The 27296-nt window shown below is 41.3% G+C and overlaps 1 protein-coding gene across 4 annotated transcripts in view; it reads left to right on the forward strand.

Moving 5' to 3' along the window:
* The window catches only part of ehbp1 (EH domain binding protein 1), a 163703-nt gene extending 140521 nt beyond the window's left edge, over positions 1–23182 (forward strand). For all 4 annotated transcript variants that reach the window (XM_053682914.1, XM_053682915.1, XM_053682912.1 and 1 more), the window contains 4 exons: positions 13131–13230; positions 14317–14390; positions 21483–21597; positions 21963–23182. In XM_053682914.1, coding sequence (XP_053538889.1) covers positions 13131–13230; positions 14317–14390; positions 21483–21597; positions 21963–22053 — 380 coding nt within the window. In that variant the 3' untranslated portion in view covers positions 22054–23182. The remainder of the gene's footprint in view (positions 1–13130; positions 13231–14316; positions 14391–21482; positions 21598–21962) is intronic.
* The last annotated feature ends 4114 nt before the right edge of the window (positions 23183–27296 follow it).

Consider the following 27296-nt stretch of genomic DNA (forward strand, 5'->3'; position numbering starts at 1 on the left):
CTCTTCTTCTTCTTCCTCGACCTCTTTGTCCTCTTCTTCTTCTTCTCCTCCGCCTTGTTTTACTTCATTCCCTTCTTTCTCTTCAAACTATTCTTCTTCTTCTTCTTCCTCTTGTTCGTCTTCCTCGTCTTCTTCGTCTCCTTCCTGTCAGTGTCCTTTCACGTAATATATATCTGAAATTCTGTCTGGTGTTTTATCGGTTGTAGAAGAACTGGCTCGTCCCCGATGTTAAACGTGGTGTAAACATGGGCCAACCTTACAATTTTACAAACTAGATTATCTGAAGATGAGAATCCGCAGCTTAGCCACGGCGTGTGACGCACGTTTATGAAGAAATCGGTGTCATTTTCTTTGCGAAACCATCGCTTTAACCATTATTTACTAATGCTAAACCACTATTTGCTTCTGTTGGCCTTTGGTTTGCTTTCTTTATGTTAAATAGGTACCGCCGAGCTTTTCTCCCCGCGTCCGCCGTACGCGGACGCGCATTCTTTACTCCGTGTACTGCGCGTCGTGTGTTAAACGCCCCTCGAAATGAAACCGTAGCAGACGTGTGTGAATTTTCAGAGCTATTAGTTAAGTGTAGGTAATCCAGCGAGGCGTTAATCCATCAAAGGAGCGCTAACGAAGGAAATTACAAAGGGGGTGGAGCATCAGGACGCCGAGAGAGTCGTGCCAGCGTGTCGGCTCTGTAGGTAGGCATACGTAGCTGGATCGGGCGGATCCGTTTAGCCGGAGGAGTAAACGTCTGTCCTGTTCAACGTCAAAAAAAAACCGATCTCGTCGTCATGGTAGAAATTTGGTTTTACGTTCAGCACACATAGCAGTAATGATTACAGCCAAGGGTTGGCAGGGGTGGACTTGTTTACAGCAGCGTTCATGAGAGTCCAACTGAAACGGTTCCATTTGGCCGCGTCAGAGATTTTCCTCATGCAAACACCGATCCATATGCATGTCTTCCTTCTCCTGTCCTCGAGGAGTTTCTCTTTTCTACATGCACCAACCCTTCACCCGCTCATGCCAACAGGCCTCTCCTCTGTCAACTAATCAGTGCCTCAGATGGATGCATTGTGGCTCTATGCAAATCTGTTTACATTGGAATAGCGGTATCCGTGGGGGGGGGGGGGGGGGGGGGGGGGGGGGGTTGGGGGAGGACGTGGGGGGGGGGGGGGGGGTATGGGGTGCGATCCTAAACCCAGACACCAGAGTTTTGGGGGGAAAGAGAATACCCAAGGCCAACAAATAAATGAAAGTTTGCCCAAATCCGCCAGATAATGGCCACTGTGTTCCGACTAACCAGGGTGGAGAGATAAACGCAGGGATTACTCGGGGGTTTTGCATCAGTTGCTTTCTGCTGGGTGGCCTCACTTGTCAAAAAAAAAAAAAAACGCAGATGAATGGAGGGAAAAGGGGGAAGGGAAAAAAAAAAATAAATAATTTAACACAAGAACATTCACATGGCACATTGAGAAAAGGAGTACGGCTAATTCCATCAAAGCTGGAGGAATCGGGTATTAATTTATTCGGCCCCTCCCCCCCTCCCTCGCCGCTGTAGCTATTGTCGCTTCGATTGTTGATCACTTTGGTAACATGTGATCCGAGTCACTTTTGAAGGCAGCACGGCGTTAAGCCGAAGATTTTCCTGCCACCAAATTATCGGCACTGACCGCTTTGTAAGCTTTATTGGTTGTAGTAGAGATCGAGAAATGAGCACTGCAGGGGTTTCCATTTCGGGGTAAAGGAAATAACTCCTGCGTCCTGCGGTAAATATCCCGTTACGTTTTCAACAGGATCGACGTCAGCTATTTAAAAAAAAAAAAATAAAAATTAAAAAAATAAGTAAAAAATCCAAATCTGACCCATTCCAGACGAGCTTAAAACATTATTCTGGAATATTGAAGTGTCCGTTCTCATGACGCCCGTTATTAGCATCTCTTATCGTGGTGTGTTTTGTTTTTGTTTTTTTTTCCGTCCCCTCGGCTACCATTACTTGCTAGGATAAATTCTAATAAGACGACCTCTGTCAAATAGTACGGTTCGGGGGTGAGTTTCAATCCAAACGTATCTGATATCCATCACCGAGTGAGAAAGTGTCGAATTTTCTTTCTTTCTTTATTTATTACGCGTTTTCACACGTCGGGCGAGAGCCGGCGTAGCGCGACGTCGGCGAAAGTGTGGAGAGATGCTGAGATGTGTCGTCTGAATGGAGCGCTTTAAGAGGCAACAGATTACGACTTGCATGGCGCTTCCTCGCCGCTCTGGGGGAAATGAGCTGTTGACATACTTCAGGGTCATCGTTCGAGATAGCGGGCCAGCCACCGGGACGGCCCCGATAAACCCGTCCATCTAGACCGTTATCCATTTCGCTACAACCAGGGAAGGCAGACGCGAAATGGAGATGCAGAGTGTTGGCACTGAGGGGGTTTTTTTTGATGAGGAGCTGCCAGAACAGCATGGTTATTGGTGTAGGATTAGCTCTGTTTGCTAACAGACGGCGTGCTAGACGGCCATGTTGTTTGATTAAGCGGGGCATGATGTTATTTGAAACCTTATGCTGCTATTTTACATTTTTAAAAAAAATTTAAAAAGCACAAAAACTTGTCAGATATTCGTCAGGAAGCCTGTCAGTCAAGGATAGTAGATATGTAAGGAATAAACCGCTACTCTTTCGATCTCAAGGTTATTTATTTTCCTGTATAATGTTTATTCCTCGTAAATACCTCTTACACCAATTCGCCAAGCATAACCATTTAAAAATGTTACTTATTAAAGCGCGGGGCCATCCTTTTTATCCGTTTATAGTTACATTTACATGCTCTGGACCGTCCGCTAACAAGTTCTGTTAGTGCTTACACTTATAAACAGACATTATCTTTCTCTTTGTTTATAAGATTTATTTTTTTAAAAAAACAACGCAACTTGTTTCATCCCTAAGAATCTGGAAAGCGCGAAATACCGGAGACTTTCACGTGGCAGAAGACGTACTGGTACTGGAGACTCCTTCCGTTCAAGTTAAATAAACATCTCCTTATATAAGGCGTCACCATAGCAACAGTTATACTTTTTTTTTTTTTTTTTTTTCTTTGTTCAATAGCAACATAATTTTTTTTTAAATATCAGGTTTAGATTACGTGGAGCGTCCGACGTAGAAGTCCCCGTGAATGACGTTAGAGCGAGCGCGCGATGTGAATTACGGCTGACGTTACTGTCCAAGCTGCCGTTTGTAGAACATGAATCGGCGGCTTCCGACCAGTCAGAATCGAGATGAGGAAAAAGATCCTCGCGTGTATCGATCATAACGTAAACGCGTGGAAGGAATACGGACATCACGTAGGCGTGGAGTCGTCGACGTCGTCGTGCAGTGTCTCGAGTACGTTCCGTGTTATTTAAAAAAAAAAAAAAAAAAAAAAAGGGGGAAAATTCCTTATAATTCTCTTGTGTAACCCAGGGTTAGTGTAGCTCCCCGCTGTGAGGTAGACCCAGAGGAAAGACAAAAGCACAATGAAACGGAGAGCTTACCACCAACCGCTCGTGCTGGAGCTCTAGAGCAGGGCTGCTATACATCACGGCCTCTCCAATTCTGTCCCGATGCTAATGAGCCGGCTCTGATCTTTCCTCCGCTTCCCATGTTTTCAACATCTTCAAGGACCACATGGCGCTAGCAAAATAAAGACAACTAAATGAGAATTTTTAGCGCTTTTTGTGTCGGCCCGGCTCGGAGCCTTTCAGCCAGCATCACTCATTTAATCTTCCTTCTGAGAAAGAAAGGAGAAGAAAATGGAAGAAAAGGAGGAGGGGGGTGGGGGGAGAGAAAGGTAAAAAATGTGCAACAAGGAGTTGGAGACGGTGTCACGGGGGTGGGGGTGGGGGTGGGGGTGGGTGAGGTGGAGGAGTCGCAAACTTTCCTCTCCGGGGACGAGTCGAGAATTAAATTGATCTCTAAATCGCAAACGTGTTCTGCTTTCAGTCTCGACAAAACGACTTTTCGTACAAAATGGTGTATTTTCCAAATACAAGAGGGGAATTTTTTTCTTTATTTTTTTTTCTTTCCCCCTTCTAAAGCTCAATAATATCGCTGACACATCTCCGAGTCCACTTGAAAGGTCCCGAACAAGAGCATGAGATAAAGGGTGAAAGAAGTTCCTGGTCCCCTGCTGGGGGTGGAACCTGAATTCTCTCTCTTTAACAGCAGCGTTCTCTAGAAAAGGCATTGGGAAGTACCTCGCATTAGCTCTGGAGATCACTAGTTAATAGGATGATGTCTTTTAGCTTTTGTTATGAGATTATTAACCCGGGATAGGTTGCCATTCTTATCCGAGCCACAACTTGGAGAGCCTGTTGAGCACGAGTGCCAAAACGCATTGTTCCTGGCTTCTTATTGTTCAGACCCTTTTAATGAAACACCTTTTTTTTTTCTCTCTCTCTCTTTCTTTTTTTTTTTTTTCCCTCCTCCCCCCGAGGGCTTCACCAGGTGATCTTTCTTGCACCGCTCTCTCATCTGCCACTCGTGCAATATTAATTACCTGAAGGGTCTTGCTTTCCCCCCGCCCCAAAAGCCCTTGAGCACAGGCTCTGTGTTTAATATAGCCCCAAAGTGGGGCGAAGAATGAAGTTATAGGGATAGTCGAAATAAGAAGGAGAGCAGGAGAATGAGATCTGTGTTTAGCCCTAAACCCAAGAGGCTCATTTTAGAGACCTGTATTTTGGGTTGCTTTTGTTAAGGACTCGGTTATTGATTGATTTTAATTTTTTTTGTAGCACATTTCAAGTCTGAGATGCACTGAGGGATTCAGTTCACCTGTTGGCTTGAGCAGAAAGTATTAGCTTTGTATGTACTGTATGTTTTTGTATTTCTGATGGCAAGTATGTTACCATTACCCAGTTTAGACCTTTGAATGACACACAAACAGTAAAACATGCAAATGCTGTCATATTCCGTGACTATTTATTTATTTATTTATTTATTTATTTATTTAAAGAACGTTTCACCTTAGGGCCGTCCTGACTCGTCATGTTTTCCGTGCAATTTCTTCTCCCGGTTTGTCCATCACTATTCATCACTTTAATATTTCAGCGGGACTGACAAGAAGCGTAATAGTTGTTTTGTAACGTAAACTGTCTGTCCAGTCCGTGCGATAGCGGGCAGGGATTAAGGCGAAAGGTGCGGCCCCGGCTGGCCGATAGTCTGTCAGGCCGTGATAATGTTTATTGATTTTTTTTTTTTTTTTAAGTGCAGTTTAATAGAGTAGGGGGTCGCAGACAGATATTTTATATTGCGATCGCTCACTGACGGTTGCCAGACCGAACGAAAATCCACGTCGCTTCGGCTTTCGTACAAACCGTGCGGGGCGCTGTGTGAAACGATGAACGAAATGAACGTCTTTGCCTAAACAGTGGGAAAACATGAGAGAAATCTATTATCAGGTGGCTGTTTGTTTTACCCCTCGAGTGCGGGACGTCTTGGCCGTGAGCTCGGGAATCCGGGCTGTTTGCAGAGTGGCTGTTTGCGTTCTCAGCAGTAAGGAGACAGAGAAGTGTGACATATTAGACGGAACCCTATCTTCAAACAATTACATGAATGACGGCGCGATAACGCTGTATGTATAGCTGCGGACTTTTCTCTCATTAAAAGCGACTTTGTCCATCCCGGCAGCTTCTCACCCCACAGTTTAAGAGCGCTTATGGTTATGAATTCTTTCTCTTAAGCCGCAAAGCAAGCACCGTCGGGCCAACAATACCGGTGGCAAATTGAAATCCTGCTCGTGTAGCGGATTGGAGCTTTTCTTCAGGATTTTAAATACCTGTGTTCAGCAAGTGTCGATATGGTCGGCATGATAGAATCCATTGGAATCGCACCGTCTTCAGTAAATCATCGGTTAAACGTGATCACAGAAACACGCCGTGCCCGGACGAGCACTCCGGGTTACCGTGGGTGTTTGTTTTTGATGAATTCTGGCATTGTTTTTGAAAATTTCATGCTCAAATTGGAGCATGCAGGTTAAAGTCTATAACCGAGACACACAGTTTGTTTCATTATATTGATGGCTACCCATGATTGCAGTGTTTAGCTAATATAATATACACTCTCGGTACGCTATATTCATCCTAGCTTGCAGTCTGAAACCAGAAACATTTGAGCACGAATAGCAGTGTTCTACTAGCTAAACCGCTAACTCTAACTACTGCTACTATTTACACCTGAGCATTGAGCTGCTAGCACCCCAGGCTGACAATTATCCAATCCTGTATTATGAACAGTCAGATTATATTACAATACTAACAGTACTGAGTGTTCATTGTTTTTATTTCACCCCTTAACTCATATTAATATTAATCCTGAGAACATTTTAAGATCGTTCTGCGGTTTTTAATATCTTGATAATAACTCTGCTTTTATTTTATCGGTTTCATTACGGTCTCTCAGTCGTTTATTTCTAAAGAACTGTACGAGCTACGTAAATGAAAACGATCGTGTCTGTACGAGTAGTACTGCTTGGAAGTGTTGACTAGTTTAACAAGCACTGCTATACTCTACTACCGTACCAAAACTAATAGTGCGTTTGAATGCAAACACCGCTAGTAATAATAATAATAATCAAATTATGATTATAGTGATAACAGTAGTATACTGTATAGGAATTAAAAACGATCAGAAACCAATAGTGTACTCGTTATTATTGCAGGTATAGTAGTAGTATTAATGATCGTATACTACTACTATTATACTAATTAAACACTAATAAAGTATAGATACTAATACACATCATACTAAGCAGTGCTAGTATAAGTAATATAAGAAATATTATTGGTACTAGCTGTCGAATCATTACTTGTTGGGTGTTGGTATATTATTTTTATTATTATTATTATTATTATTATATAAATGGACTAAAATATACACTGTGTCAGTCGTGACATGAGAATGCAGGACAGGTAAAGTTTCATGATTCACCAAGAAAGCATAAAATAAAATAAATAAAAAATTCACTTTAAAAAACAAATAAACAACAGTGAAAAATTTCAAAACAACAATAAATGGAATAAAAAGCCGAAATGATTTCAGTATAATTTTCATAAGTTGCTGAGAATGCTGAAAGGGGTTAGGGTTCGGGACAGCCACCTTGAAAGTTTAGAAAGTATCCAATAAATTATATGTATATATATTAATCTTACTGATATTTTTAATATCATTGTAGGTTTCCGTCAATAATAGAAGGAGTAACCTTTTTTTCTTTTTCTTTTTTTTTCTTTTTTTTTGGGGTTGTGGTACAGCAGTTTTCACCAATTCTGTAGCACGGGCCATATATATCATAATTCACATACTATTATTATTTACTCATCATCATAATGTGATTATTCTATTAACTTCTAATAGTCTATAATAGTATACTGTTATACTGTACTATACTATACTACATATTACCTGACAACTCATTCATACTAATACTACTTAGTATGCCATATACTTAATTATTATTTAATTTGCATATTGGGCACTACTATTATCTACTCTATTATTGTATTAAATTCTAATAATTAGTATTTAATTAGTATAATAGTATACTAATACTACTACTTATTTAATATTAATACTAACAGCTAATGATTCAACAGTTTGTACTAATACTACTACTTATTCTAATAGTATGGTATTAATATTAATGGTATATTAGGATGCTGTACTATTTAATGTAATTTGTATTTTAGTTATTATATATTATACTAATCCTTTATGCTGATAACTCGAGTACGAGTACCTGGCACCAGGCCGTTTAATAGCTAGTACTCGTAATACTGTTTACACGAACGCTACGTGTTTATATAAAGCGCGTATAGTAAACGAGTGTTTGTTTAGTATACTGACCTGCACTATGATTAATACTACTGCAGCTGCAGTAATAATGCGATTGCAGTAATGTGTGATTACACTATTGACTTCTCTTCTACATTTTTATCGTTCGCTCTGTTGTTAGAGGAGATCAAGAGCTCTAACTTCTTCTTTTTTTTTTTTTTTTTTTTTCTCCTCGTTTTTTTTTTTTTTTTTTTTTTTTTCCCCTCCTAAGCCCATGACATGCCTTGTTGCTTTCTTGCTCTCTGTGCTCACTTAAAAGCTCGGAGGGGAACGAGGTTTGCGCTTAACCAGTTTGGCCTAACTGAGGGAGAAATGTGTTGTGTCCATTCTGAAGCTAGCGACGGGCCTCATGGGCCACAATGGACTCGGCTTTATCCCGAGATTAGGTATTGTGCCTAAAGCCAAACTCCTTTCCTTCAGGCCGGCGCGAGGCTAGTGCGGCCCTTTCATTTCACGCTAACAAGACTTCTCCATGCCACAGCCCCACTCCAAGTAATTAAATCAATCCTTTTGTACTTACCGCTCTCTCTCTCTCTCTCTCTCTCTCTCTCTCTCTCTCTCTCTCTCTCTCTCTCTGTCTCTCTCTCTCTCTCTGCACTGATGAACAAGGATCTGCTTATTACCTTCATGCATATTCAGAGTTACTCGCTAACGGCCTTTTAATGAGGTCCTGCTCAGTTGCACAAAACAATGATCATCTTGTTCTTTTCTCTTTTCCCCTTCTTTTCTTCTTCCTCACTCTCACTTTAACTCATCAGAACAATCGAGCGTAGACTCGGCGCAGGCGGAGAAGACAAAACGAGACTCTCACCCCCCACACATACACACACACTTAAAATAAATTGTCAGTTGTTTTAGAAAAAAAAGAAGGGAAAAAAAAGTGCCTTTTCTGCACAGAAGTTGAGATCTGGCCCTTAAAACTCCGATAGACAAATTGGATTACTGCGTATTGGATTAAACAGGAAAATGGTTGGATAAGAAACGAGAAGAGGTTGCTGTGATCATAGGGTTTAATGTATTTCTTTTCTTTTCGGTTTTGTTCCCCTCGTCTTCCTTCATCCCCCCCGTCTTTGCCTCCTTCCCTTTTTTTTTTTTTCTTTTCTTCCCAGAGTAAAGAAATCGCTCTCACCAGATCCAGGATTAATTTGTAATTGTTCTTGTTTCTTAATACTATTGGAAAGATTATTATCTAAATCAAATGAGGGAAAATTTTGTAATTAAACGAAAAGACACCCAAACAATTCCGCTCTTGTTGAGCTGCACTTTCATGAGCAAATTTGTCTGGTTTATTTTGTATTGTTTTTTTTTTTGTTGTTTTGTTTTGTTTTGTTTTTTTTCGCAGCTATCCGAACAGCGAGGCCTTTCACTGTCGCGTAATTGATTTTCCATTTACGTCCGTCTCATCTCGCGGCTTGTGGAGATTAATGACGGTTGTTTAACTTTTGCAAGACAGCAGATCACACGGTGCACGTCTCGGTACAAAATTAGCTTCCGGTTCTAGTTGTAGATAATTTATGCTAATGAGATGCATAGGATACATTAGACATTGTGCATTAGAAATATCATACCTGAGGGGAAAAAGCTGGATTCCAAATGTATTTGAAGACCCTTTACACCTGTAATACATACATGCTATGCTTGGCAGGGACTTAGCTGTGTGTGTGTGTGTGTGTGAGAGAGAGAGAGCTGGGAGAAGGCAGCTGAATGTGTGTACTATGAGGGGATTTCATTAATGCTATCTGGTGTGAATGTAACAGTGGCTGTGATGCTTATCTTAATCTTATTTGGCTATAGAGGCTGGTTCAGCCAGGCACGGCCACGAGCCCTCAGGACACACACACACACACACACACACACACACACATATATATATATATATATATATATATATATATATATATATATATATATATATATATATATATATATATATATATATATATATATATATATAATTACACACACACACAAACATATATATACACACACACACAGGTATATACGCTGCTCGCTTTGTCTAGGTGTGTGATTTCTTGTATGTATACATTTCTGATAACGTTGGTGCACTGCAGTGACTTCGGAAGATTGTTGGAGGTGATCATTGAATTGTAAACATTTAAAATCCCTTATACGGAGATGGAACTGGATCGGAGGACCAGATTGTTTACCGTCGAAACGACGCATCGAAATGTCTTCATATTGAGCGTCCGATGTACACCGTGATATTTCACACGCATGTTCAGTTCGCCGTTTCAACATCGGCCGTTTTCAAAACCGCGAGCTTCAACTAGAGACGAGCGACGTGGCGATATGATGGCGACGTCTGATCAGTCGATGTCGATGCACTTTACCGAGATATCGCGGTCCTTTCCTAACAAACGGATTGGACGCAGCCGATTCGCTGTCGGGTTTTTATTACTAAACGATGTGGTTGCGGAATTTTATTTATTTACATTTTTTTTAGATCATTCATTGCTATAGACATTAAACGATCTGAGCGATCTTGTTAGCAAACGTCTGTCTATCTCAAGATGCACATTATGTATTGTAGCAATGTCTTCAAGTATCGTGATGTGGTTTTTTTTTTGTTTGTTTGTTTGTTGTTGTTTTTTTTGTCCCAACTTAAACGTCATCTACCGTATTTGAGGAAGAATGTTTTCTGTCTCCTTGGCTACCGGTACGCGATATGCGTCCCTGCTGTTATAGCTGAGAAAGTACACATAAACACGCACCCCTTTCTGTGGAAATGTCCTCGGCGATGCGCCTCCTAATCCTCCGCTTCCTCCCAAAGTCACACAAGCTTAATATTACCATTTATTATTTGCTTGTTTCATTTGGAGCTACAATGGCCTGTCAGTGAGCGCTTTATCCTTTTCAAGCCCACTATTTAAAAGTCGAATACGATAATCCAGGAGCTGATTCCTGAATCCCAGGACTTTTCCTTTCCTTGCTCTTTTTTTTTTTTTCTCGCCGAGTTATCAAAAAAAAAGAAAAAACCCAAAAAAACCACATAAATATAAATTACACACATCCGTGTAGAGCTTGCTTTGTATCTATGTGTGTTTGTTTGTTTGCTTATTTATTTATTTATTTATCATCATTTCCCCTTCGAGCCTTATTGTGACCGTCGATGTCATGTGACGGACAAATCCGCTAGTCACATGTTGCTTGGGGGAAGGAAAAAAAAAAAAAAAAAAAGAGAGAGAAAAGACATCGCATCTCTTGGACTTCTCGTCCCTTCGCCAATTTAGACTTTCCGAAATCTGCGTACAAGCGTGGTGTAAAACGTATATATATCTGATACACGAGCGCCGTTTCCTGTGACGCCGACCTCCGTTCGACTTTATTAATACCAGTAAATGTTATCCAAGCTCATTTCAGCACTCTGCGCCGTTCAGTACTCGCTCTGTCATTCCAGACTCGGTCCTGTCCGCATGAGTCTGCGCGTTAACAAAAGGGGAAGGGGGAGGGAGGTGGGGTTAAGGTGTTTGGACGCTAATTCTGTTGTTGATGTCGTCGGACGCACGCAGATATTAGAGAGCTAATGAGTAGAGGGGGCGATTACATAAGCTTAAGGGATCTTTCATCTTCTTGTTACTTTCATCCCGTCCTTCAAAGAACTCCTTAGCGTCACTGGAACGCTCAGAACGGCAGCGACGGCGGCGGTCCCGTGTCTCGGACCCACTTCACCGATTCGCCTGTAACCGCTCTTAGCGAAGGCTAAAGGTTATACCGGACGTCTCCGTGGAGGTCCGGTCATTTTTCTGTTAACGTGTGTATATTTTGGACGATCGCATTCTTGCAAATAGTTCATCCGGGCCTATTTGTGTAGAGTTGACAGTGTAAGCCTCGTCTACTTGTCGACACGGGGTAGAAAGCGAGCCGCCACGTGCGTTTGTATATATGGCGCTCGACGTCGATCCCGCGCGGTATGTCTAGACCCCGTGCGCACCGTGTATCGAAGCCTCTTGCGTTTCCCGTTTCGCTCCTGCGCGCTTAATATACGGCGTGTATGGATGAGGCGCCAATAATAAAGAAGAAAATTGACCTAACTCGAAATATTCCATCTCCAGTCTGGAGGTTGTTGGCGCCGGTGGTTTCTGAAGCAGCACAAAGTCTCCACGTTAATCCCAGCTAGTGTGGGAACAAAACAGGCCGCCTGTAATCCGGCCTCCTAATCCAGCATCGTCTTATTGACAATGGCAGCATCGTGTGAAGTGTCTAATACGTTGCCGCCGAACACACATCTGGCCGGCTTCCTAACTTGCGTGTCGATCTGCGCGACTGGGAAAGAGTCGGCGGGCTAATCTCATTTGATGCACTTCAGAGTCGGGGAGAGGGAAGGTTCGGTTTGGGGAAACGGCCGAGGAACTCCGTGTTTTTGTGTTCCAGAAATTAAATAAATAAATGAACGAGTTGCCAAGATAGAACGATATCCAGAATAATAATTATTACATGTTTAATATTACATCATTAGTAATCAATATCGTAAAGTACCGCCATCTTTGCTAAGTGCTATCAAAGCGCTGGAATAAAAATGTGTTCTTATGTGTAATTATGCTTTTTATATTCCATAATTAATCAGCAAGATTATTAAGTGTCTAATCACAACATGTGTTCTTGCAGTTCCCGATTGGCAAGTACGCACGTGTGTAATATCTGTGAATCCATCTGCTACACCGCCTATCCCAGGTGCCTATCCCTTGTGCATGGGGCACAAGGCGGGGTACAACCCTGGACAGGGTGCCAGTCCATCGCAGGGCACGATCACACACCCGTTCATACACTACGGACACTTTAGACACGCCAATCAGCCTACCGTGCGTGTCTTTGGACTGGGGGAGGAAACCGGAGTACCCGGAGGAAACCCCCGCAGCACGGGGAGAACACGCAAACTCCGCACACACAGGGTCACGGTGGGAATCGAACCCCCGACCCTGGAGGTGTGAGGCGAACGTGCTAACCGCTAAGCCACCGTGCGCCATATCTGCGGATAGTACGTTCAATTCGATGATTAATTAGCTTTCCTGTTCGGTTATCAAAAGCGTTTAGCGTTAAAGACATAACACGTAATCATCACTGCTATTAGTTAGTAAGATACGTATTACTGATGCGGATAATAATTTAGATAAAGAGATAACATAAATATAAACTAAAGTGTAGCAGGATTTTGTGTTTTCTGATGGATTATGCACTCTAGTAGCCGTGCGTCTGCCGTATGTCCGCTTACGTGTGTGGGTGTGTGTGTGTGTGTGTGTGTGTGTGTTCTCTCCTATAGGGAAGAATAAGGAGGAGGAGGAGGCCATGATGCAGGAGTGGTTCACGCTGGTGAATAAGAAGAACGCTCTGATCCGGCGCCAGAATCAGCTCTCTCTGCTGTGAGTTCCTGTTTGCCCTCTTCAGCCTCTTCCTCTCTCCCTCTGTTCCTTCTTTCTCCTCTCTCTTTCTCTCATTTTCTCTGTCTCACGGTGAAGCGTCGCCGCCAATGTACACCCACCTTTCACGTTTAGACACCTACACTTCAAAATCGTCGACCCTTGGGACTAGGGTGCAGGACGAAGGTCAGCCGGTGAAGGGCACAGCGGCTTATTCCATCGCCCCCTTCCCCCTACCCGGTTCAGGCGGAAAAATGAAATCGCGTCAGTCCCCTCACGGCTGTAATGAAATTCAGTGCTTGTGTTATTTCAGCCATTAGCTGTATTGGATCAACCCGTACCCACGTAAGAGTTATTTGAAAGCGAAACGTGGCACGGCGCTGTAACTGATTTTGTCATTTGAATGTCGGGTTAAGGTTTTTTTTTGTTTTGTTTTTTTTGTTTTTTTTTGTTTTTTTAAATGGCTATTATGTCCTCTTACATTCCTTTCCGAATGAATGAGACAAAAGATAATTGTCCTGTAATCGGTCCTTTTCTTTGAATGGGACGCACAGTAAATCCAGGTCATCTTTTAATTCCACAGAGGGAGGGGAGAGCGTTCCCAAGCTCCCGCAAATGACAGATCGAAGTGCCCTAATCATATTGTATCACCGGGGAGGCGGAAATGAGAACGCAGTTCTGAGTGCTCAATTAAAAGAGTCTTTATTATTATTATTATTATTATTATTATTACTATTACTATTCCTTTCATTTCGCTCTTTTTGTCAGCGAACAGGCTCCGAAGGACGAATTCTATTACGGACCGGAATGAGCTCGTTTCCAATCCGTTTGAAAGAGCCGAAATTAAATTTGCCCGTTGATACCCCTTCTCGCATTCCTTCCCTTCTTAATCACGGCTGTTTTTCTCCCGCTGCCCTATCGCCACAGCCAGCCCTCGCCGCTGCCCGTTTGGGTATCACTTATTTGCAGTAGATTAATGTGGCGCGGCGAGGTGTCGGCGAGTGCTCGAATCGATGTTTATTAAAGGTTTCTTTAAGTGTTTAATGATTTCGTAATTAACATATTGATGAACTTTTACAACTTGCCCAGGGAGAGGGAGCATGATCTGGAGAGACGCTTCGAGCTGTTGAACCGGGAGTTAAGAGCAATGCTGGCGATTGAAGGTAAGCGAGAGTGGATTTGGGAGGGGTGTGTGTGTGTGTGTGGGGGGGGGGGGGGGGGGGGGGGGGGGGGGGGGGTTGTTGTCGGGGAGGTGTGGAAAAACGCTGTGTGAGAGAAAGACCGAAAAAAAAAAAAAAAAGTCTTTCTTTCACCTCATCTTCTCTCTCCGGCTTTGCTCTCACCTTTTTAACAATACAGGACCACTCGAGTTCTCCTGAATTTGTGTCCCGCCCCCCCCCCCCCCCCCCCCCCTCATGACATTTTCATTATATTTAATACGACTAAGTAAATCTTCCGAGTGTGTTCGGTATTATTGTTGAGTGCAAATATCATGTAAGCATCAATACTGCGTCTGTGTGATGTGCCCTTAGGCATCGCCGCTATATTTATAATCTTTTCTGAGTGCATGTTATCCAAGCTGGAAAAGACGGCAAAGAGAGGGGGGGGGGGGGGGGGGGGGGGGGGGGGGGGGGGGGGGGGGGGGGGGGGGGGGGGGGGGGGGGGGGGGGGGGGGGGGGGGGGGGGGGGGGGGGGGGGGGGGGGAGAGAAAAAAAAAAAAAAAAAAAAAGAAGGCTGTATCAAAGTTGTCTGGTTAACTTTAATCCCTTTGACTGTGTCCCTGCTTTCACAAAATGAACCTTTCGCAATCGATGCAAATTGATTTTGCTATTCGATGGTGACCCCTTGCACCCCTCGGCTAGCCACGGTAATTTCTTTCTGCACCTGATAAGCTACCTGATCCATCATAAATCAATTCTAATTAGTTTGAGGGGGCTGACGGACGACATGCATAGCTAAGCAGAGAGCCATGTCTCCGACGTATGCTTTTTTTTCTTCTTCTTCTTCTTCTTTTTTCTTCTTCTTCCCCTATTTATTCCCCGTGCATGCCATCCTCTTTAGCTTACTTTTATACAGGGTTGATTACACATCGGCAGGAGGATTTGTAATGAGATTGCTGCTTTATTTTTTTTATTTTTTTTTTGGGGGGGGGGGGGGGGGTATGTTCAGCTTTCGATTTTAGAACAAGTTATCATGGTGTTTTTATTTCCTGTGTATAATATGATTGAATGGCTGACTTGTTTTGGTCACAAGTTAGCTGACAACAGACTGTGATGCCCGGAAGCTAACTGAATTATTGGATTTATTTATTTATATAAAATTTTTTTTAGAAGACTGTATAGTTTTTAAAGATGTATATACATCACGCCATATCCAGTGCCCACCGTATCAACCCGTAGACTGGAAACTTGTTGCCTTTTATCGGTCTTCGCTCTCTCTCTCTCTCTCTCTCTCTCTCTCTCTCTCTCTCTCTCTCTCTCTCTCTCTCAAGCTTCAGCACTTAACATTCAGAGACAGCTCTTTTCTTGGGCGAAGCAGTGATAGTTCTGACCTGCTGGTGAGGGAAGCGAGTGCATCGCTTTCTTATTTGGTGCTCCAACAGGTCTTTTCACAGCCAGCCAACGCAGACAGGTAATTTCTGATTTGCTTGGCCGGCTGACGACAGTAGTAATAGAGACCACTGAGGTGTTTACACACACACGCGCACACACACACACACATATACAGGTCGGAAAAAGCAGAGACACTTCGTCTCCTGCAGGTGCTGATATGGTACTTAAGTCACCTTTTTCCAGAGAAAACATAACCTCGTACCGAGCAAGAAGATTCTAGAGACCGTACGCTGTTGTTTAGCTCTTCTATTACTCGAGCGTTCGTTTCCGTGTCGCCGCGAGCCTCGCTTTTCTGTAAACCTTTTTTTTTTCTCAGAAATGTGGAGCGTCGTGCAGACGGGAATTGTGGCGTGTAGTGTTGCATATGTAATGTATAAAAGATCTACAGTATAATATTAGGACTTGAGCTTTCAAGAGGTTGGAGTAAGGTTTGAAAGGAAGAGAAAGCGACACACACACACACACACAATCCGATTGACAAGGCGGAGAAGATTCATGTGCAGGTTTGCGAAATAAATAAATAAATAAATAAATAACGCAGCAAGTGTTCATGTTGTCTAAACGATAACCCGCTCTTTGGTCCTCTGGATTTGCAGGCAACATTATGGAGAGGGCGAAAAGAAGGGCCGAGGATTGAATGTGGCCTTCTACAATATGCCATGGTTCTTATTTTTCTGCCTCCAAATTGATCCTTTTTGGCCTTTTTATCTGCCTTCCATGCGTACACACACACTCGCTCTCTTTCTCTTTCTCTCTCGCTGTCTCCTTCTCGCACACATTTCTCGCCCCTCCTTCTCTCCATCTCTTTCTCAGTTCAGACTTGGTGCACTCCGGGGCGTGTTATTTGAAAGTGGACGCGCCTCTCTTAAAGGGATTTCTGCATAGGTCCCCTATTTTTTTTTGTTGTTGTTGTTGTTGTTACGGTTTTATATGATAAGCTTTTTTTTTTTTTTTTTTTCACTTTTTTTTTTTTTTTTTTTTTTTTTAGATGTTTAAAATCAATATGTAATCCTGTGCAGGAGCTTATCCCCCCAACAACCCCATTTGTAAATCTATTTGAGCTTTGTTACCCGCCCGGGCCGGCGTATTCCTCAGATTGATTAGGTGCAGTGCCAGGATCCTGTCAAATGGCCGCCTTTGATGATGTTGCAAACTCTTTCAAGATTGCTAGTTGACTGGAACTGCAGATAAGGCAGGGTGACAATTCCTCCTTTTTTTTTTCCCCTTTTTTTTTTTTCTTCTTTTTTTGCACTATTCACAAGGAGAAAAAAAAAATCTATTTATTTCCATTTCGGTGTAGATTTCAGGGGTGTTTGTGAAGGTTTGGGTTTTTTTCTTTTCTTTCTTTCTTTCTTTCTTCCAGTAGGGTGTTTTTATACTCTTCACCAAAAAAAAAAAAAAAAAGGATATTTATATATCACATCATTTTTACCTACTTGTTCTTATTATGATCCTCGTTTCAGCGTTCAATAAAATTCAATCTAAAACAGTTTGTCTACTTTTAGTGCTCCGTTCTTCTTCCTGCTATATATAATTGAAAAGCTGACATTTCACGGGTGCGCTGCGATCTCTGTCTGATGCCGTACCATGATGAAGAAAATCACGACGATTCCCTTTTTAATTCTAATTTTTGTTTCGTTTTTTTTTTCTTTTTTTTTCGTCTGGAAAAACTGGTCCGACAACCATCTTAAGGATCTCTCTCGTCTTTAACGGTCCTCTTTCCCAGCGTTTCTAACCTGCTCGCACTGTTAATACATTTAACGTGGTCCCTTTTGTACATTTGACGTTTATTAAACAATCCTGTAACACACCAGAAAGTGGCACTGTTAATGTTTGTATAGTTCATCATGCCGGGATTTTTAACGCCGTTCCAGCTGTAGACATGGGTATGAAGTAAGTGAACACGTGTCAATCTCACACATAAACATGTGGTGGGTTGTTGTTACTGTTGTTGTTGTTGTTGTTGTTGTTATTGTTGTCGTCCTCCCCCCCCCTCACTAATGCCCCTGTCTGCCATGTTGGGAAGTTTCAGTCATGCTGCAGTCTTCAGTAAAGTGCTGCACAGATCTGCTTTCAAAAGCCCCACACTTTCCTTTCCTGGGACTCTTTGTCAATGTTTCAGTCCTCCACTCCACCAGCCTCCTGAATGAATGCTAATTCATTTTGTTCATTTCCTCCATTGTGAGCCTCTTGGCTGAGTTGCAAAGCCGCCATGACTTCGGTCCAGAATGCGACGTCCGGACTTTCGCGGTTATGAATGAACACCAAGTGAAACAACAAAATTATGAATAAAGCGAATTGAAGTTTATTTTGGAGTGAGCGTGCACCAGAAGCCTTTTCTTTTACTCCAGCAATTAGACTCGTAAAGATCAGTTCCGAAGTGAATCGTGTCAAGAATGCAGTAAAGAAATACAGATATAATCTATTACTACTGTGTACATTTTTTTTTTGTACATAGAGAACAAGTATATCTTTTTTTTTATTATTATTATTATTATTTATTTTATTTTTTTTTTATAAAGTTTTAATATCAACATGGATTTTTAATGTAAACCTTTCTTGATCAATGCCAATATGGATTTAATAAGCATGCGAAGTGTGCGTTAAATTCCTGAACGTTTTTAGGTACGACACAGTGTTTTTACATAGCTGATGATGTTCTTTTTTTCATTATTATTTTAACATTTCAAAAAATATTCTTCTTTTTTTTTGTTGTTGTTGTAAGTTTGCAGTTTTATAGACCGATTATAGCCGTGTAGGTTTTTCGTACACGATAGACCGGACGGCTATATTTATCAACTTATTTATTTTTGAAGTGAAACTTTTATTGTGGCGACAGGTTTGTGCAGTAGATGAAGGTGCCATTCCACAGACTATTTTCCTGTCAACTTCTCCGTTCTAGGCGCCATGTTAGGCTTTGTCTTGAGCCCCAGTTGGCCTCCATCCAACGCCATCTTACGTTGCCACTCAAATCCATGCACAGCCCAAATCTTCTGTAATAAGATCACTCTTATTTCGCTCCGGATTCCTCCGACGTTGCATGCTTCCTGTTTTTGTTAGAGAGAAATTGTTTTGGGTCGTGGTTTTTTTTTTTTTTTGCTTTGTTTTTTTTTTTTTTTTTTTTTTTTTTGTGGGTTTTTTTTTTTTGGGGTAAGAAAAGGAACACTCTGAAGTTTAATCTCACGTTCGGTCTTTGCACAATTAAAGACAGCGAGCGAATGCAGAATCGAGTCTTGATTTGTTCAATTCTGTGGAAATATTAAAGCGGAACTCCTCGGAAAAGAAGAGCTGCGAGAGCCGTTGAGCAGTTTGCGCTCTTGAATAAATGTCGCTTTGGAGGAGGGTCGTGGGGATTTCAGCCAGTGCATTCTTGTGTAGCTTCTGAGGGCTCACATGGTTACCATTGGCGTGCATTGTTAAGGTTATCTGAATAAGCAGCGACCATGTGAGTTTTGACGTGATCGCCCAGGGCAATTGAGAATCAGAGAGAGAGAGAGAGAGAGAGAGAGGAGTAATCTCAAACAGACTGCACACACCACTTTTTATTAACACCCCACACCCCACCCCCCTTCGACTTGTTTGCCTCTTCCTCCTTTTTTAGGTTTGGGGAGGGGTTCAGGAGCTTCCCTAAGTGACCGTGATGGGTTAGGGACTGAGGTTGAGGTGGGACAGAGTGAAGGGGAGGGCCGGATCTGCTTGTTCACTCGTCTATGTCTCTCATCGCCCCTCTTCATTGTTTACCTTCTTAATGAGGAGGGTGGGACTCTCCAGGCTTGATTGACAGCTGCATGCTGCCTCTGCCACTGGGGAGCATCTTTGGCTTTTTGGCCGAGAGTGATGACGGTGGTGGGGTGGGGGGGGGGGGGGGGGGGGGGGGGGGGGGGCGGGGGTTAATGGAGGTGGGACCGAGTCGATAGTGCCTCACTTACACACTCACTCTTTCTCTCTAACTCTCTCTCGCCCTCTCTGTGTCACTCTACCTTTCTGGAAACCTTTCTGTTGGCCGTAGCTCACTCACGCTCTATGAAGTGGCCATTGTCGTCGTCGCCCCCCCCCCCCCCCCCCCCCCCCCCCCGAAACCCCAATGCAGTGGGAGAGTGAATTAAGCAAGATAGGCAGAGAATTTGTAATAACTTTTATTTTAAAAAAAACAACAAACAAGTGAGGCCTGTAATAATGATTTTAATAAACGCACACTTCTTTATCGCCGCTGAATTCACAGGACTCCCTCAGATACTCCTGTATCTACCTAGCGTTGTTTGACTCTCACAGAAAAGTTTGAAACTGCAAGACCGTGTTAACATATTTGCAGAGCACTCGCAGCATTAGCTTTTGATTAGGTTAAAGACGGAAGAGCAGAGCGTTTTCCTTTGGTGCTGGAGCGCCCGGTAACTCGCCAAATATTGGTACTGTGTTCATTTTGCCTCTGTGCTTCACTTCAAAGGCTAAATGAGGCGGCGGAGGAGACCTTTTAGAGCCCACCTCGGCTCTCAGCGTGACGCGCGCGTACCGCCCCGCTGCCGCAATTTCACACGTAGCACGCAAGAAATATTTATTTTTAATAAAGTCCACTTATTTTAAGGATTGACATTTTCGCGTGAGCAGGCCGAACGGCTGTTTTATCTCCTGCGCTCCTGCACTTTTTTTTGTTTTTGTCGTGTTTTTTTTTCCCCGCAGAAATCGATCACGGTTAAATGTTGACATGACACATGGTGTTAGTGAGAGAAGTCCTGAGCAGAACAAGGTCTTGCACTTTTATAGGGGTTTGGCTCAGGTTTTTTTTTTTTGTCCCCCCCCCCCCCTGTGAAGTGTGTGAATGCAGAGTAGATACTCAGCACAGTATGTTCTTACATTGAGCTGAAGAATAGGCTTGGTAACCAAATGTCCTGTTGGCTGTGAGCAAGGCTCTAATCTCCTCTCGTATCAGTAATGGCTGATCCTGTTAGCCGGGCTGATATTTCAGACCAGCAGCCCGGCCTACCTGGCCACCAGGTCACCTCTCTCACACGCACACACTTTCAACCTTTACTTTTTTTCCCCCCAACCTGTGCCAGTAGTTAGATTCTGCGTGGTGACGTAACGAATGTTAAAGAATTTCAATTTGGGGCTGCGATTAGGGAATCGGATTCTTTAGGACTTTTGTTCTTTATCCCGTGTCGCGGCTCGATTCCTTGGTCCAGTCGAGATCAGTTCAGGAGTGGTCGGAACTTCACGTCGAGCGGTTGAACAGAACGCGGTGTCTTCGTGTTTACCTCTCTCTGCCGACGCTCTCGCGTTCATAAGTTGATGAACCCGCCAAACCGCAGTAGAGCAATCGTTAGCTTTTCTGATAAAAAAGGGTTGGGTTCTTGTGAAGTTTATGAAAGCTGCAGCTGCTTCTTATAATTGCTCTCGCAAGTTCTCGCAAGTTGGAATCTGTTTACAAAGTCCAGTGATGAGGTTTACGTGGGGTTTGGATGATGACTGGGCAGAGTGTTCTCTGAGTCCAGAAGCTGTTTAGACTTTTTTTTTTTCTTCCCCCCCCCCCCCCCCCCCCCCCCACTCTCAGGTAAAGATGTTCATTAGATTAATGTGCTTTTATTTGCGTTATTTATTTATTTATTTAACTTCCTAAAGCGCCTCTTTGTTTCACTCCGAATTCAGATTGGCAGAAGACCGAGGCCCAGAAGCATCGGGAGCAGCTGCTTCTAGACGAGCTGGTCATACTGGTCAACAAACGCGACGCCCTGGTCCGAGATCTCGACGCACAGGAAAAAGAGTATGTCCACATCTCTCTCTCTCTCTCTCTCTCTCTCTCTCTTTGGCTCTCTTTTTCTCTCTGTGTCTCCCAGCAATGCATTCTGGGATAGCTGACCCAGGACAAGACGTCCAAGTACCCAGGCGTGCTTTTCCCATTACTTTTGGATCACCAAAGTTAGTTAAAAGCTGTGTTGTCACATTCACTCACTTTGTGTTCAGAGGTCATGTAGGTGTGTAGATCAGTGAGGAATCAGAAGATGGAGAAGTTATTAGAGTTCCACTAACTGGAAGATGGAAGAGTTGTCCCAGACGTAGATGTCATTTCCTGGAGTTTGCACCTCTGACCGTGTGTGTGTGTGTGTGTGTGTGTGTGTGTGTTTGCAGGGCAGAGGAGGAGGATGAGCACCTGGAGCGGACTCTGGAACAGAACAAAGGGAAGATGGCTAAGAAAGAAGAAAAGTGTGTCCTTCAGTGATTTCCAAACAGACACTAAAACTCACTAAAGTGTTTACTACCATTTTTGAGAAATGTATCGTTATTACGATTATAATGAGCGTTGCATACTCATGTTTATTCCAGCTTTAGAGGAAAGTTTGGTCATCGTTTGCAGCCCAGGGCTGGTGCGTGTTAATTCACTAACGCCTTTGGGTCTTCTCAGTACCGCGAGATTACATTTCACCAACACTATTAGATTATTTTCCGTTTTGTTTTGATTGTGCTGAACAGGTACGTTTATGTGTTTTTAAAAACAAACTTTTCTGAATAACCGAGTCGGAGAGGGAGCTCCGCGACGATCCACTGACTTTTACTGTTTGTTGTTTCAGACAGACGCATAGCTTCAATCATACGAATGTGTGTTAATTTCCCAGTGGAGATTAGGACTGAACATTTTGAGGTACAACACAACATTGTTTCATGTTAGCATTTCAAAAAAAAACCAAAAAAAAAAAAACCGACGACAACAAAAAAAAAAAAATTCAGCATTTTATCTATAATAAGTCTGAACAGTTTCCGCATATCTTCTTTTATTCCGAGCAGTGTTTATTACTTAATGTATAACTACTTTTTAAATGTATAGGATATCTTCAAGGGGGATGTTGCATTTAAAAAAAAAAAAAAGAAAAAGAAAGGAAGAAAGAATGAAAGAAAGAAATAAAACACACATTGTGTTTTCCTTTTTACATTTTTGTTTTGTTTTGTTTTTACCAAAAAGCTTGGGATGTTCCATAGCTGGGAATGTTAGAGTGCTTTTATTTAGACTGAATGGTTAAGATGTACATTTCATTTCACTGTTTGAGGAGGAAAAAAGAGAGCGTGTGAAATGCTATTTCCAGGAGCAGTTTGAGATCAGAATTAATTTATTGTTGTTTGTCCTTTGCGACGACTAACCATCTTCACACCCTTGTGCATTCTCTCAAGGACCTTGTTAATATTTATTGTATACTTACAAACAAAAAAAAGAAAGAAAGGAAAAAAAATGCTTTCATACGCGTCTCTCTCGTTCACTTCGCGTGCTGCTGTCTTATCGTGTGAACATTGTTTATTTATTCCTAAAATGACCAGTCATCAATAAAACCTGAAATGCTTTCATACTCTTAACAAAACTCCTGCAGACTCCTTTTCTTATTTCCTTTATTTATTTATTTATTTATTCTCAGTGCTGATGTTCAAAAAAAAAAATGCTTTTTTTAAAAAACAAACAAACAAACAATCAAAAAAACACCTAGGCTAGTGCACACTGTAGTTTTTTTGTTTTGTGTTCAATATGAAAATATTTTTCATCTTGACCAGACTGTTAAGTGCTGATATATATACTTTCATGTCATTTTATTCACATTTTAATGATTATTTAGTCTCTTCTTCCTCCTCCTCTTCAAACGTGGGTGAAGGAGTAGTTGGGCTTTTTAAATTGTTCAGAGAGCAGACTAAATTATTATTATTTATTTATTTTTATTTTTTTTAAGGAGTAGTAATAGCTAGATTGCATTGTTCCAAGGACAGTATGTGGTTAAAACTAAAAATAAATTAAAAGTGGTCACAAATAAACAAATTAATTAATTAATTAATTAAATGCAAAAGTTTTTTTATTTATTTGTTTAATTTTTTTTTTTAGCTTGGACATGCTGTGGTCTGAATTCGCCGCTGCGAGTGTCTTTATTTGTCGTTTGACGTCGATGGCGCAGAGGGAAACGGGTGTGAGAAAGCACTTCTTGCTGAGCCTCGGCTCTGGTTTTGCTCACAGTGAAGGTTTTCTCTCTTCGTTAGCGACGATATATCATTTATGAGTGGGAACTGATCATGTTATGGGCTAAAATGAGCTCTGACAGCTCTCTCTTACCCTGATACCTCCACATTAAACTCAGACACCCCCCTCAAGACCTCCACACTTCTTGTTTCTCTTCTCCTTCTACATCTGTGCGGTGACTGTAATGGTGTGTAGAGCTCACACTTAATAATCACTTAACTGATCACACACTCTCTCTCTCTCTCTAGCTCTCTCTCTCGCTCTCTCGCTCTCTCTCTCTCTCGCTCTCTCTCTCTCTCTCACCCTGTCCTAGTGGACTTTGTGTGTGTGTGTGTATATGATGGGTATTTTTTCCTGCAGCCTTGGCCGTGTAATCTGTATAAAAGAAGCCGTGCTGGGATCCCCCCCCCCCCCCTTAATAAAATCACCACTTCAATCATTAAACATTAAACACAGCCAGTGTCATCATCTGCCTCCTAATGTGTCTCGCAATAATTATAACGTTCAATAATTATTAACTGTGCTTTAAAACATGACTAATGTGACAAATGAACTAGCCTTCTCATTAAATCACACTGACTTCCTAGAAAGAAAAAAAACAACAACCCCAGACTCAAACAAGTGCAGACTCCAATCAGATAGAGCTTTAAATTATTTTATATATATATATATATATATATATATATATATATATATATATATATATATATATATATATATATATATATATATATATATATATATATATATAATATTAATTATGAATAAGTCGATATTAAATTTGTTTGGAGTTTTGTTGAACAGCAACATGTCACATGTCTGGTGTTTTCTAAACAACTACAGCTAGGATTCACAGCTGATTTGTTTATTTGATTAGTTGATGCTATATAACATTTAATCGAAAGTGGTCAGAACAATAAACACAGCAAAATCGACAGGAAAAAAAAGATGAGTTTATTAGAGGAGAAAAAAAAAAGAAAAGAAACTGTTCATTTCTAAGCTATTGGTTTAAAAATAATAATAATAATAATCTAGTTGGACTCGGATAAACACCAAAACTTAAACAGTAGCGTGAGTTGATGATAATAATAATAATAATAATAATAATAATAATAATAATAATAATAATAAAAGATGTAGAAATGATGTTTAATTGGATTGTAGATGAAAACAAGTCATTTTAAAATATATAAACACAGTGATTTGGATCAAAATAAGGATTAATAATTCTCACAAGGATAATAGTCAGCAACTCTCTTACCTGGATCTCAGATATGCGCCCAGTCTGCATCTGGATTAGACCGCAGAGCAATCAGAATTTTTTTTATATATATTTTTTTTAATAACTAATTAATTTTTTTAAAAATAAAGCTGGAGATGCAGTAAAGAAAGCTCCGTGTTTTTGGATCCCGGTTCCTGATTTCTCATTGTGTGTGTGTGTGTGTGTGTGTGTGTGTGCGCGCGTGCAGGTGATCTTCCTCAGCTGCTCTTCCTCACCGTGTCCTCATGGAAAAATAATAAAATAATAATAAAGCACAGGGTCAGAACAGTCCCAGGGTAAGGATCAGAAGGCCCTCATTTCCCTCCTGAATACATCACTATTTTCTGCCTCGTCGTTTGTAATAAGAATCGACACGACTACAATCGCGCGAGCTGCTCCAATACTGCCGGCTAAAGAGACAAAACTTTTCTTTCTTTTTTTTTTTTTCTTTTTTTTTCCTTTTTTTTTTTATTCCCCTCTTTTCGTCTTCCTCCTCCTTCTCCTCCTCCACCTCCTATTCGCCTCCTCTAATCCCGAGATTTGCGAGCTCGGCGTTCAGGGGGGAAAAAATTGTGTGCAATTTGGGATTAGACAAAAATGCTTTTTTTTTTTCTTTTTTTTTTTGTCTTCTTTTTTTTTTAAAGAAAAAAAAAAAAAGATCCACAACTTGAGAACCTGATACTTTCTTCAGGGGGTTTATATGAGAGTGAAAGAGATACACAGAGAGAGAACAGAATAAACAGAAAGCACCGCAGGAATTAATTATTAATTAAGGAATTAATAAGGAATAATGTGGGTTGAAGGATCTCATTTCTTAAGTACCATTCTCTGTTGTTATTATTATTATTATTATTAGATTGGTTTCGTATTTCATATTACGGTTATAAGGAATATTATAATAATTCGACAACTTGTAAAACAGTAACTCATCATCAGCTGCTGTTTTTTCTTTCTTTCTTTCCTCCAAGCCTCTGTTCAACGCCCAGTTAACTTTTTTCCCTCCATTGTTTTTCTCTTCGCTATTGACTGAAGCATCTCAGTTCTCTCCTACAGGCCACTTCTCCTCTCCAGGACTTTCTAGACGTGTGGATCTCTCTAGATCTCTGTAAAGCCGCTCTTTGATTCAGATGCCTCATGTAGTAGAGCCTACAGAGAGAGAGAGAGAGAGAGAGAGAGAGAGAGAGAATGTAATTTGGTTCCTTTACGGCGGTCACTTGCTTTGAACATCAGCTCGCTTTCAGACCGGGGCTCAATTAGAGCGAGTTTATTTTGGTGACACCGACAAAAGACCCCGAAGCGAAGCTCCTTAAAATTAAAATGACCGTCCATCCCCGAGCCTGAGAGAAACAGCCTTCCGAGGAAGGAAACACTCCGCGTTTTCATACTCTGTTAGCCGATTTCTCTCTCTCTCTCTCTCTCTCTCTCTCTCTCTCTCTCGCTCGCTCTCTCTGTTTTTTTTTTTTTATAGCTAGTATAATAATCCTTAAAACAAGTTTTTCTCTCATCCATGATTTTTTTATTATTATTACCCCCCCCCCCTCAAATTTCTTTCACTTCAGTCTCCCTTTCCTTATTTCCCTCTTAAAAGAGACCGCCTATTAAACTTTATTCAGCACTATTCCCCAATATAATTCTAAGTGGGGATTAGGCCTGCATTAATATTCATAAGATGGGTACACAATAAAAAAAACAAAATAAAATAGATAAAGTGGATAAATTAAACTTATTATTATTATTATTATTATTATTATTATTATTATTATTATTATTATTATTATTATTATTATTATTTATACCGCATTTGTATCACGCGTTACATCAGTGGATATTAGGGTGTGTAGATTTACAGAATAGCCCACACATCTTGCAAAAGAAAGAAAGAAAGAAAGTTAGAAGATTGATCGGTATTTAATTTCGGGTTGTTGTTGTTGTTTTTTTTAAATGACAGTGTTTATCCGTGTGTCTGTCTGTTGTATATTTCAGCTTATATTTCTGACACTGTTTCCTTGAGTCACATTATATATATATATCATTTTTATTATTATGTAATGATGTTTTTTGGTTGTTGTTTGTGCAGTTTCCTTTAATAAATCTGTAACGCGTCAGACATTGAACAAGTTTTAAATTAAATGATTGAGGGGTTTTTTTAATCGGGATTCTGTCATTTCCACATTCGCCGCATTTATTTTTTTTATTTATTTTTTTATCTCTG

The sequence above is a fragment of the Ictalurus punctatus genome, chromosome 9 (genome assembly GCF_001660625.3).
Source record: "Ictalurus punctatus breed USDA103 chromosome 9, Coco_2.0, whole genome shotgun sequence".
Taxonomy (NCBI): Eukaryota; Metazoa; Chordata; class Actinopteri; order Siluriformes; family Ictaluridae; genus Ictalurus; species Ictalurus punctatus.